This window comes from Parambassis ranga, chromosome 4 (genome assembly GCF_900634625.1).
Source record: "Parambassis ranga chromosome 4, fParRan2.1, whole genome shotgun sequence".
NCBI lineage: Eukaryota > Metazoa > Chordata > Actinopteri > Ambassidae > Parambassis > Parambassis ranga.
In genome coordinates, this window is record NC_041025.1 from 18,113,995 (window position 1) to 18,128,515 (window position 14,521).

At 40.6% G+C, this 14,521-nt stretch overlaps 1 protein-coding gene across 1 annotated transcript in view; it reads right to left on the reverse strand.

Moving 5' to 3' along the window:
* The window catches only part of fcho1 (FCH and mu domain containing endocytic adaptor 1), a 39,428-nt gene that overhangs the window by 19,607 nt on the left and 5,300 nt on the right, over positions 1-14,521 (reverse strand). The window contains exon 2 of the mRNA XM_028402879.1: positions 9,149-9,199. Within this exon, the coding sequence (XP_028258680.1) occupies positions 9,149-9,175 (27 nt within the window). The 5' untranslated portion in view covers positions 9,176-9,199. The remainder of the gene's footprint in view (positions 1-9,148; positions 9,200-14,521) is intronic.

A 14,521-nucleotide genomic window follows, 5' to 3' on the forward strand; every position in this document is an offset into this window, starting at 1 on the left:
GACAAGTTGCCTACCTGGCAGCTAAACAGATTTAACACACTACCACTACTTCACCACCTCAGACCCATCCCTGCTGTAATTACATGAAACTGCACCTGCTTAAGTTGCTGTAATTTGAAAAAGTGCAGTATTACAAACAGTCCTCAGCCTCAACACATTTTTTCAGTCAACAGACAGCCGGGCTGTCTGTGTAGACAGAAACACAGACAGCTGCTCCTCAGGATCTAAAAATACTGTGCTGGAGGAGAACAGACCAGTTCCCAGGTACCAAGGGAATGGGTGGAATGCCAAGGAAGGTTCACCAGTCTCCACACACACACACACACACACTGCACAGTGAGCACACAAAGCAGACATGCAGACTGAGCACTCGACTCCCAGCGGCCACACAGTGAAACAGTTGTTTTGAAAAGCATCACAGACAAGTCGATGACACACAACCAGACAGAAAACACCCAGCTAAGACAGTTACTGTGAGGTATCCACACTGAAGTGGTCATTTCACCAATCCTTTCTTTTTACTTTTTAAATATGTTGAAATAAGAGACAAAACCATTCACAGTATATTTATTTGCACAATATCTTTGCCCTGTTGAGAAAATGGTTCGTCAATCATTTATTCTAAAAACATTTGATTCTTTTCTTTGTGAGATAAATCAAGAGTTTTCTTTCAACTCTGCTTTGTTATATAAACGACTGCAGGTATTTTCCTGAGACTTAAAGACTTAGGAGAGTTAATTTGTATTTCATGGGTCAAACCATGATCTGAGAAATCAATTACTTATTTAATATGTAGATGAATCCTTATTAGGGCCCAAGCATGAAATGCGCGAGAACCCTATTGTATCTGAAGGAGTTAGAATGTATTTTGTAGCTAACCTAAATAAAGGACTTCCTTTTCATAACCATCAGCAACAAAATAGTTGAATTTATCATGAAAGACAATTATCCCCACTGTGGTGCACAGAGAAAGAGCAGTGCTAGGATGATCTTGTTGCTTTTATTTTAGTAGTGTTGAGCCATCATCAAGAGGTGAGATGTTAGCCATAACTTTAGGGCTATAAAAACTCAGTTTAAATCTGTATTTGTTTTTTGAAAATAAGACTGCTGATGTGACATATTAGTTAAACCTCTTGAGGTTTTGTCCTTTCCTCACAGTTGGCAGATGCCTTCTGTTGAAACTCTACCCTCGCCACAGAAAGGTGAGCTGCCAGCATTCAAAACACACACACACCTGCCTCTCCACTGCTAGACGCAGCACCTGTCCACCCCTGCTAGCAGGCTAATCTCTCGGCTGTATGTAAATACCATGTCCACAGACTGTTATTGTATTTTTACAGAGCGTGTCAGTAAGTAGAGAGGGGCAGGAATGAAGTGGAAGGAGATGAACATCTCCAAGTGTTTGGCTCAAGTCACACCACCAAAAACGCAGCAATGTTTTGTATTCAGTGTCTGAATCATACATCATCATACAGCAATTTGACACAATATTTGCAGCTTCTAATTGACAACATGCATCCATTAGGAACACTGTCAAATTTGATAAAGCTGCTAGACATCACCTTTAGAGCTGTTCTAGGACAATATGACAGCTTCAGAAAATTCACACTGACTTTAGTGTTTCTGTCACTACAACTGGTGCAACACTGTCAATCACTTTTAGAAGAGTTTGTTGTTTAATTTTATCATGTGCCTTACATTTTTATGGCAGCCAGCTATAAAGACTTAATCAAGGCTAGCCCAGCTGTGAGCAGCACATTTTAAGAATATGCTCTCATTATTTCTTGTCAGAGACAGTTAGCCTTTTATTCTGGTTTTGTAGCTTTTGAACAAGGCAGGAGACTCATTGTTGAGGTAAACACACAAAACTCTCTTAGTGGCAGTCCTGTGATTCTATAGCAAACATTTTTAGATACTAGGCACTGTAAATTGCTGCCACAAAACAATGTCACACAAAATTCTTAAAAAATAAATCATGTGAAAATGTACATTTACTGTAAATAAATATAAAGCCAATGATGAAACATAAATAATGAGTTTTAACCATGTATCAAAAGCCTTATATGGTGTATTACTCTGTGCTAAAAGTTAAATTATTTTAATGAAATGAAATTTAAAGAATATAATGGATTCATAAAAGTAGGTGCAACAAAAAAATGTAACCTAAACTCGTCCATCTCCTCTATGACTGATGACGGACAGCAACACTCACTCGTGCTTAAGTGTCCAAATTCTTCACTGAGCAGGCTGATGAGTGCTGCCACTTGCAGAGATCGAGTCATGCCAAGAAATCTGATAGCACATTAGCTGTGAGCTGCAGAACCACTGAAGAGGCTTCTTAAAGTGCCATAATGTATTCCTTAAGTCTTTAGTGAATGAAATCCTTCATGTCTGATATATGCAAACCCCCCTCTTACTGATCTTTTTCATCAATTAAGTTAACCGTTTTGGTCACGCATGATAGAATCCATTACCATGACAATGAGGCGGACGATGGGAAAGGAAAAGAAAGGAGTGGAGGGGGAAGGTTTATGGGGAGGTGTAAAATCTGTACGCGGACAACTTTCTCATGAAGACTTCACGGAGGTCAGTGGGGGATCAGATTTGTAAAGGGGGTTGGTGCAGCAGGGAAATTATCATTTTATCTTGGATCCAAACTTTTCTCTTCAAACTGATCTGAGCACCTGAACTTTATGATCCTGCCAGACACATGAGGACAAACTGAACAGCTAGGATCTTAAAAAAAAGAAGAAGAATATGAGCAGGGGTCAGCTAAGGGTCAGGTCTGCTGATTAATGGAGAAATACTGCAGGCTTCGATACAGGGAGACACATGTATGTGTATAACCAATACACTGCTAGCAATAGTATCTAGTATGGTCTCAACTGATCATCTTATAATTATATGAACTACATTTCTCTTGTTATTGAGGAATAGTGGGTTTTAGTCCTCTGGGGGTTATTAGACTTTATTTTAGGCAGTATCGATAGAACGATCCATTAAAACATGGCACAGAGCAGAATTATTTTGATTATATGACAATTTTATCAGAATATAAATAGACAGAATCCCTTCAGTGATTCCTCATGCAGGGCCTCCACCCAGCTGGCTTATGGCTGGTAGACCTCTGCAGGGAGGTGGGCATCCTTATCAGGTGCAGATCCATCTCAACTGACTCCTCTCAATGCGGAGGAACTACCAGTCTACTTTGAGGCACCCACACAGACATCCAGCTGAGAAAACTAATCTTAGCTGCTTGCTCTCACAGTCTGGTTCTTTTGGTCATTACACCACAATTACAAGGAGGGCTAAGTTTAAAGACTGACCAGTAAATCAAGAGTTCTGCCTTGCAGTTCAGCTCTCTCTCTCTCTTATTTCACCACTGCAGTGCAGTATAGCTGCACTTTACTGCAGAAAATATCAGGCATATTAATGTATGATTTGATAAAATGGTACCATTTGTAGAGCCCTGATTTCAAACTGTTCAATAGATGATCTATTTAGATGAAAGACTGGAACTACAAAGAGCTACTACTGTAGAAATAATGTGTATAGAGACTTTTTTCCAGGACCAGTTTTCCAAATCAGACTTCCAACAGAAACACAAACACACATACCAAGATATCTCATTTTTGATAGCCTTAGCAAGTAGACAAGTTCCTCCACCTTGTGTGTGTGTGTGTGTGCCTGCATGAAGACTGTGTGAGTATTATGTATTTTCAGAGCAAGGCCTTTTTAACTGCCCTCACTTGATTCTAATTAGACCCATCGTCAGACTTTCCCTCAGGCTTGAATGAAACTGATTACAGACAGTGACGTTAAACGCAAGGAGCTGCTTAACTATAACCAATAAAAGACTTTTCACCGCATTTTAATTGCTTATGTTACGTTGTAGGTCACAGAAGCGACAAAAGAAGCAAAGGAAAAGACACAAGCCCAAACTGTTGCAAACATATTATCCACATAACAAAAAGCCATTGGTAAACAGATCATTCTCAGGAGGATCCTCAGGCCTTTAGAATGTATTAAAAAAAAAGTTCTTTAGCACTTTAAGAGTGGTGATGGACTTTAGGTGCAATATGAATAGACTGGTTCATACACTCAACAAAAATATAAACGCAACACTTTTGTTTTTGCTCCCATGTTTCATGAGATGGACTTGAAGATCTAAACTTCATTCCAGATACACAATATTACCATTCCTCTCAAACATTGTTCACAAATCTGTCTAAATGTGTGATAGTGAGCACTTCTGCTTTGCTGAGATAATCCATCCCACCTCACAGGTGTGCCACATCAAGATGCTGATCTGACATCATGATTAGTGCACAGGTGTACCTCAAACTGCCCACAATAAAAGGCCACCCTGAAATGTGCATTTTGTTTCTGCTTTATTGGCGGTCTGGGGACTCAGAACCAGTTAGTATCTGGTGTGACCACCATTTGCCTCATGCAGTGCAACACATCTTCTTCGCATAGAGTTTATCAGATTGTCTATTGTGGCCTGTGGAATGTTGGTCCACTCCTCTTCAATGGCTGTGCGAAGTTGCTGGATATTAGTGGGAACTGGTGCACGCTGTCGTATACGCCGGTCAAGCACATCCCAAACATGTTCAATGGGTGACATGTCCGGTGAGTATGCTGGCCATGCAAGAACTGGGACATTTTCAGCTTCCAAGAATTGTGTACAGATCCTTGCAACATGGGGCCGTGCATTATCTTGCTGAAACATGAGGTGATGTTCATGGATGTATGGCACAACAATGGGCCTCAGGATCTCATCACGGTATCTCTGTGCATTCAAAATGCCATCAATAAAATGCACCTGTGTTCTTCGTCCATAACAGATGCCTGCCCATACCATGACCCCACCACCACCATGGGCCACTCGATCCACAACATTGACATCAGCAAAGCGCTCACCCACACGACGCCACACACGCTGTCTGCCATCTGCCCTGAACAATGTAAACCGAGATTCATCCGTGAAGAGAACACCTCTCCAACGTGCTAGACGCCATCGAATGTGAGCATTTGCCCACTCAAGTCTGTTACGGCGACGATCTGGAGTCAGGTTAAGACCCCGATGAGGACGACGGGCATGCAGTTGAGCTTCCCTGAGACGGTTTCTGACAGTTTGTGCAGAAATTGTTTGGTTATGCAAACCAATTGTTTCAGCAGCTGTCTGAGTGGCTGGTCTCAGACGATCTCGGAGGTGAACCTGCTGGATGTGGAGGTCCTGGGCTGGTGTGGTTACTCGTGGTCTGCGGTTGTGAGGCCGGTTGGATGTACTGCCATATTCTCTGAAACGCCTTTGCAGACGGCTTATGGTGGAGAAATGAACATTCAATGCACGAGCAACAGATCTGGTTGACATTCCTGCTGTCAGCATGCCAATTGCACGCTCCCTCAATGCTTGTGGCATCTGTGGCATTTTGCTGTGAGACAAAACTGCACATTTCAGGGTGGCCTTTTATTGTGGGCAGTTTGAGGTACACCTGTGCACTAATCATGATGTCAGATCAGCATCTTGATGTGGCACACCTGTGAGGTGGGATGGATTATCTCAGCAAAGCAGAAGTGCTCACTATCACACATTTAGACAGATTTGTGAACAATGTTTAAGAGGAATGGTAATATTGTGTATCTGGAATGAAGTTTAGATCTTCAAGTCCATCTCATGAAACATGGGAGCAAAAACAAAAGTGTTGCGTTTATATTTTTGTTGAGTGTATGTTCTTTGTCCTGTCTAAACTGGAGACCACACAAAATAAAAAGCATGAATAAATATCAACTACAGCTTTTCTGTTAATGAAACAGGACTGTTTGACTGGGAAATGGTCAATATGAAACTCAGTCATACAGCATCACAACACCATGAGGACTGATCATGTTTGCAATTCATCATTAACTTCTATTAGTTGTTTACTTTCATCATAATTTCCAGGGGAAAAACACCTTTTATTTGGCTGAGATTTTAAACATACTGTGTACAAGACCAGGGAAGTGAAGTGTTGCTTAGATTGGCTCAAGCTTCCTAATACATTGCTTCATTCTCTGGCAACATGTACTGTAGAGCTGTGCCTTCAGTTCTGGCTTATGGTCAAATCTGCCTTTACAGTCCGTTTGAGAGGATCCGATGTCTCACTACATTCCCGCTCTGTAATACAGTCCTTCAGTCGACTAAAAGAAAGGTAGAAGCTGAACACAACTGATAACAACCAATGTAAAAAAGACAAGGCAGCTCAAGCTCTGCAGATACAATCAAGTCAGAAACTGTGGCTATAAGTTAACAACAGCTTGAACTTCTAATATTTACATTTGACTGCATGGCCATGGAAGGGAACAACTTAATTCATACAGCCATAAACATAACTTTTAAAGATCAGAACTTTTCCCTCTTTAAGCCTTCAGTACATGTTTTAGTAAACATTAAGTATGTAGGGCTTTTACTGATGATTACATACACTTGAATTTTACTTTAAATAGTATACCGTTTTAGTGACCAGATCATCACAGGAACAGAAACTGCCACAAGCTAAAAGACATACAAAATGTACTTTCTATCGTAGATCATCCAAACACACAGCTGTCAAATGAGACGTTTTCCTCTCTGTGCATCAGACAGTACTGTATACCATGAAGCCATCCTGCCAGCTGATTGACCACTCTGTCAGTGCTGCTGAGAGTTTCGCTGACTCACAGATGCTTTTTTTGCCGACTGTGCAGGTTGTACAGAATGAACAATCCCACAGCAGAGGTGTCAATAACATCAGCAGCAGGTAGTAGCAGCAGCAGCAGCCTGTCATCATCACCCTGTGGCCAATTCTGTTGAGTAGGTGGAAATGATGGACATAATTTTCACTTTTGAACTGCACATGATACTTTCATGCTGAAAGCGTGTCCCTTGGCACACTTTTTTTTCTTTTTCACAAACTATAACATGAACTTAAATTTAGCCACTCTTATACTGATCCATCTTGGCACAGAACAACTGAGTAAGAGCGAAAGTGAGGAAAGGGAGGACGTAGAGGAGTACAGGAGGATATTTCAGTGTGAGTGTGAGTGTGTGTGTGTGTGTGTTTACAGTGCTTCACCCCAAGAGAAAACCACATGACTCAAAGTGATGGGAGGGCAGCAACGCTGGCATCATTAAACAGAGAAGCAGGCAATAATAACAACACACTGGGCGGTGTTTGTGTGCTTCTGTGCTTGCTCTCTTGTGTCTGCAGGCAAAACAAGAAAGCATTTCTCAAAAACAAAACAGATGATGATACTGTATTGTATATGGTACACCCAGAGCTGAATACTGAGCTTTTTTGAAGAAGTTTATTTAAATTTCCCTAGATAGCATGAAGGCTGACTTTTAATGGGGTAGCACTGCAGAAAGTCTACGGTAATCTGGAAAGAGAGTCCTTACAACAGCCTGCAGTGAAACTAATCCAGATGCACAGTGTGTTTTTTTTTTTTTTTACCTTACTGTGTTTCTGAAGACAGGTGAGCACCTTGATCATTTGATCAAATATATTGTAGCCATCATTGTATATACATGCAGTAATTACATTGATACTGAAATAAGGCCTATATGTGAATGTCCAATCAATCACTATGAACAATTTCTTTGCAGAAATTATTCTGAGCAGCACATTACAACACCAAGAAACCAACCTATACATGTGGGAAAGCCATGAATTGGTGCCCCGGCTTTAGCAATTTTAGAAACAGTGAGGTGATTCAGAGCATGTTGAAAAATAGTTCCTTTATGTTAAATGGATTAAATTGATGTGCTTCTATTGCAATCAAAATTCATGGAATAACTAAGCCATCCGTGCAGAGAAACAAAAAGACTTAGCAGCACCTTAATTTGCTAAGGATGTACTTAATTATAGCGGATGGGCCTCCCCCTGTGGGCCATGAGACACAGCTCTTATATGGTTAATGTGAAAGGACAGCGTGCTATGAGGAGGCTTTGTGAGTGGCTCCTAATGTTCTTGAGCCAAACAAGACGAGGCTCTGTGTGTGTGACTGGTTTCCAAGTGCTTGTGCTGGCTAATTAACTAAAGGCTTGTTTTGTATTACATAGATATTTGTGTGTGAAAGCAGGCTGGGTGGGAAACACAGTGACATGTAAACACACATGCACACATAATTTCAACCTCTGTTGTCTGCTGATATATCTCCAGGACAAAGACTGCACTATCCATGACTCTTATTCAGCAGGAAATAAAAAACAGTCCAAGACCACAAAAACACACTAAACAGCTACAAATTAAGCTATTAAAATGCAGTAAACAAGTAAAAATATCCACAAACTAAGAGCTAATATTGCACTTGTAAGTCTGGGAAAAACAACTAAAGGCCCATCCATTCATAAAAAACAGACATTTTAGGTTCAATTCTAAATATCAGTAAGTAGAAAGAACAGTGTTACATAAGAAAAATCATATAAATATTGCAACATGAAATCATTACAGAGGACTTTTCTAAGTCTGATAAGGCAAAGTATAAGAGGAAGTAGGACACACCTGAAATAGATGTACCAGGTGTGCAAGGACAGAGCAGAGTACAGGAGCAAAGGAGGGAGACAGAGAAAGACAGAGAAAGGAGAACGGGATGAAAGAAAGTCTCTCTCCTCTATTTCACACATCTGACTGTGCATTTTTTTAAAAAAAACAAACCGCCTAGCAGTTAAATGTGTGCAATAAAAAGGAGATAGCAGAGATAACATCTGTTTTGAAAACATACATTGGCCTTAAAGACAACATAGTTATGCTGCTAGAATACTAACAAATACAAAAACATCAGGAACTTGTATTAATGTAATCACCGTTACCAACATTAAATAATGCAGAAATGATCTTTGCCTGCAAAGAAAACTCTGAACTTTAATGCTTCCCTTGTGGCAGAAAATAAGCAGGTCTAAATGCTCCATTGTTGGCCTGTACTTCCTGTGTGTACCTGACAAGCTGCAGGAAGCCAGAGGCTCGGCTGTCCACCGAGAATACAAAATGAAAAGCTCGGTGACTCATAGCTGTGATTCAGCTGAATGTCAGAGGCACTTACAGATAAAGAGCAGTTAAAGCTCAATTTAACCATCAAACCCCTGTGTCCCTCTGACACTTTCACAGGTGATTTTGAAGACACTTACCCAGAAGTTGTTCTGAAAGAAGGCCATGGTCACTCAGAGGTTCAGAGCAATCTGTAAAAGAGGAAGTGCAGGATTAAAGAAAAGGTTGACATCCACAGTTTACCTTTCAGTCTGCCTGACTTCCATTTTCTCAAGATGACAGTCAGGGCTGGAAAGTTTGACCTGAAGGATGTCTTTGAAATATATTTAGTTTAACTTTTTTTCTGCCTTCTGACAATAAACTGCAGTATCAAAGTCTCAGAAAAATGCACATAAACAAGCTTCCACAAAGTCCTGGCTTTGTTAAAAAAAAAAAACTCCAGAGACACCTTCAATGTAGGAAAGGAGCTCCTGAGGGAAAACTGAGAGGAGCTAACAAATGACTTCAAAGGGATAAACTTTAAGGATGGAAGAAGGGGGCAGGCAGATGGGAGATGGGGGAGGAAAGAGAGAGGAACAGAGGAGAAGAGAACGATCGATGGAGGAAACGAGGCAGAAGAGATGGAGGTATCCACTAAGGAGACGATCTGTGCTTGTAACAACAGATAGATGTGGTCCTCAGCTGGTTTAGTCAGATACTCACATCCAGGGCTAAGTTTTTCAACAACGTTAACAGTATAACATACAGTACATCGTCCACTTTATGTTTGCCTTTGATGGCAAAGGGCTTATTTATATATGAATATTATTATATAAATGAAATGAAACCAAAACAGACTTTTACACACAACCACACCCACATCTACTTATCTTTGACTTGGCTACAACATATTTGTTTAATGTACAATGGATGATTTATAGGTTTGTGACCCATGGTAGAAGGAGATTACAGGAGTTAACAGATCCCCAACATTTGAGTTATTTCTGTTTCTCAGCACTATCTGACAAAAGTCCACAAAGAACTGGTGGCAACATTAGAGGACAGAGTGTCTCTTATACATGTGGGTTGCTGTATTCAAAAATGGCCGAGAGAGCATTGTTGATCCCTGTACAAACACATTAACAAGATTCATGACATGATCTCAAATAACACAACAGTACATTGGCACAGAAGTGGGTATCTGCCAGGAACATGCCCATGCAGTTACCCACAAAAAAATATCAACTTCCTAGGTCCTAAAAAAACCTCTTGGACCTGATAAGAGGAGACATCAATACAAGTATCAAAAGACAATTCACATTTTTGAGCAGGAGCCTAAGCTATTTTTTCCAGCAATGGATGACAAGTAAGCCATGGGTCCACCACTTCCAACCAGACCCAAATTAGCATGTGATGGCCTCTGTGATGGAAAGAGGTGCTGCTAGTGGACTACCTATAAAAGGATCATCACACTATTACACTAATACTGTCAACGCTGTAACAGAAAATCAAGAAGATTCAGTGTGGCAAACTAAAAGGAGTGCTCTTCTATTTGAGGTCCCAACATTTGGGGTCTGTGACTGCAGTGTTCTCACGACGGAGGCATTTTTTCAATTGGCCAGTGGCGGGATAACATACAGCAGCTGAGCACACACACATTTTGACCACTGTGTGCACATGGACATATATTAAAAGAAACACAAACATATTGAAGTACCACACAAAAAGTACTGAAATCTGGCCTTTCCAAAATAATCCATGATGTGGTAAGTGTTTTCCCAGGGTTGCCCTCACACAGGGTTCCTGTTAGCTGTTATTCTGCTGACTGTGTGCGTTTGTGAGTCTGAGTGTGTGCTGACAACAGCCCTTTCCCTGTGTTGGCACAGACTCAATGCAGGCTTGGTGATCTGGCATTGGACAGCAGCAACACGCATAGAAACAAACACAGCCCGACCTACAGTTCACGCACACACACCTGACACACCTCACACCTTGTTAATTAGCTCAGCAGTGGGGCTGGAGGCCCTGCAGACAGCTTTCTGTTTGGCAGAGAAGAACAGACCAGCACAGAATGAAGGACCACACTATAAAGCAACATTACCTTTAAGCAATTTCTCTGAAATCCTTAAAATGCATGTCTTTCATGTATGCTTGTTTTATTAGTTTAAAAATAATTACTGTGATACTACAAGATGTAGCCAGTACAGAGAACATATAGATTCATATACTATGAACTGTGGAGTGGTGGATTTTATTGCCAAATATTTGGGTAATATTTAGGAGACTACCATTTGAAATGTCAGAAAACAATGTCAAAATGAAAACTGAAAGATGTTTAACCCACTACCATTAAATGTTGTCTGGACAGTTTTCCAAAATACCCATGCAGAGGGACTGTGATCCTGAGCAAACCACCAGATGGTCCTCATGCAACCAGAAATGAAAGCACAGAGGGGACAACTGATTAAAGCAGATACACCATGATGATGAGGGAGACAGAGCATTTCTCATGTGGCAGCCTGGTGTGCCATATTGAAACATGTTGTAGGTCTGAGCTAATTAACCATTTTGCTTTAATCCTCACAGATTTGACACAGCACAATCCTGAAGCACAATGACAGTAAGAGGTGCATGATCACCAGGAACCCATGTGTATACCCTGCACGGTGGGATGTATAGAAGTAGCTGACATCCAGCATTCTCCATCTGGTTCCAACTAGACATTCAGCTGAAATCAGCTCAGAGGCAAACAAAGCCCAGCGAAGAAGTGGGACACGCTGTGACCTTGATTCCTCACACCCAAGATCATTTTTTATTCAGAAATTAAATGTTGCCACAAATGCTGGTCTTTAGCTGTGTGTCCCCATGTATGTGATTTAACAGTAACAGCAGACTGCACACACAAATACTGAACTGTAAATCGTTCCTACAACGAGAGTAGATTTAAAGGACATGGATTAAGGACGCACAATACACTGTCTGAATAATCGAATGGCAACATAACATTACCCTGGGATTAATAAAGAAAAAAATATACATTTTGCATTACTCAGATAATAGAATAATATTTCTATCATAGCTGCAGGTCCTCCCTGGGTGCAGATAAACACTGAATGTTTAATCATTTGACTGCAGATAGCTGACTCTAAACTGCTGGCTACAAATGTCAGAAAATATGCCTTATATCACACGTACTGACACCGAGTAAATAAACACAACAAATTACTGTGCAGCTCAAACTATCACACCCGGCTCCTTAAATTAAAATAATGACATTTAGCCAGGCAGTAGTTTTTTTCAGGTAAAGCAGAAAATCTGTGTCATGGTCATGATGCCAGCAAGACCCAGTAATTTGACTGCAGATAACAGCCAAATTACTCAAAACTGTCTGCACATTATAGATAAAAATGTTTTAAAATGTTCTTATAAACCTTAAATTATTAGTGAAAACAACTATTTAAAAAATGCCCACAGCCTTTAGCCTTTGTCTCAAGGTAAACCAGTACTGATGTTTGTTCACAGCTGTAATATTTGTTAGAAATGCCAGATGGATGATGATAAAGGCTTTCAAACACAATATCTGCGAGTGTACACAATGAGAGGTTTAATGACTCAAGGTTACAGTTTTGTCCTTTTCTAAAAGCATCATATTTTATTTCTACATCTGCCAGTTGGCCAGTACAATAGGAGTAGTCATAATAGTATGTTAATTTCCTACAGGATCCATTATATATTCTCTGCATGCATATTTCACCATCTGTTATTAGCCAAAATGGCAAAGACAATATCAGCAAATCATGTATTTCCTAATAGGATTTTCATCCATTGATCACAGCACAGCCACACTTTCCATTTTTTTTTTTAAATCATCTAGGATTGTTCCAGGATTTGCAGCCCAATTCAAGAAAAGCAGATGTGCTCAGTTAGTCATGCAGTAAATCCAGGAAATCTTAAGCTGCACTTGAAGATGAAAAAAAACGTCACAGAAAAGAAACAGTCTTCAGGGACTCTAAAGCTGTCCAAAAAGGTGCACCACCAGCCTTTATTTGATGCTGGAAAGAGCATCTATAAATTATGCCTTACAGTATAATCCTGTTTCCATTCAATTACACCTGATCAGCCCTTGTTTTTATAATGCTGGATGATTATGTGTGACAGGTCCAACATAAAGAGAAGCAGAAAAAGGGTCTGAAGCCACAGAGCAGCCACAGACACATGGATAAAATATATGGCAAACACAAGGGTTGAATCTGTGTAACAGACACAGACGGACAATGCAACTAGTCTTATCAATGAAGACACACCAACCTCTTCTTCTGCCACCCTCACACTGCCTGACAACACACAGATGGCTGCTATGAAAAATTAGGCAGATGGGAAGGAGTGAAAGAAACTCTCGTACAGCAACAAAAAAGATCCACAACCCATTTAACCCATTCAACCCTCCTCTTCACCACCTCCACCTGCCTCTCTCTCATTGCTCTGAGCAAGAAAAAAAAAAAGATGAGGGGGCACAGATTATTCCCCATGTGTGCCTCCTCACAGTGTCAGCGAAAACGACCAACAGTTTCCTCCTGTGACTCCAAAGGAAAACTAAAAAATGGAACTGGGTTAAATGTAATGACACAGCCGAGGGTGGAATAAAGACGCTTCGCTAACCTCTGAACAGGCACATTTGTCATGAGCTCAGGGAGCACAGCAGATGGGAGAAAGGGACTGACACAAAGGAATAGAGCAAAGGAGGAGAAAGGACAGGTAGAGGTGAGGAAGAGATGAGTGAGGTGATATGGGTGGATGGTGAGAAAAAGCAATGTTTAGAATCAGATATATACAAGTTAAGGGACAAAAAAAACATGAGATAAAGATGATAACATGATAAGATGGATAAAAAATATTCCCTAAAACATGCTGCAAAGTGTGGACACATCCTCTGCTCTCTAATATCAAACTAACAAGCCGATTGCCAGATCATCATCCTCTTTGCCATAACCTGCAGACGGCAACATGTGTATATGACGTTTGTCTGTTACGGAATGTGTGCTTTTTGCCCCCGCTACATCTAAGGTGACTCAAACCACAGACTCCTGAGTGAAAGTCCATAACACTGCATGCACCTCCTACCTAACATAGCCTTATGTATTCGCCGCATGGTTAGATGGCGATGTAACATAATGCCATATGTTAGCATAAACATAACAACAACATATGTGTCTTATCTGGTGGCTGTATTATCAACCAAATGGTAGGAAGTGTTTTTGTTTGTTTGTTTTGTTGTTTGGTTTGTTTCAGAAGTGCAGGTTGGAAGCTGTGTGGAGGCTCCAGCCATCATGGTATTGGCATTGCTTGACTCCGTCTGTCTCCGTAGAGCAGGCTAGATACGCCAATAGGCAGGCAGCTACCAGTTTCCGACAGCAGTCCCTTGTCACTTACGAGAAACAGTTCCTTATAACGTAAGTTTTCTCCATGTGATGGGAATTTCTCACTTGAACCAATTAATTCCAATCTTTATCATCAAATTGATTAGCAATAAAAGT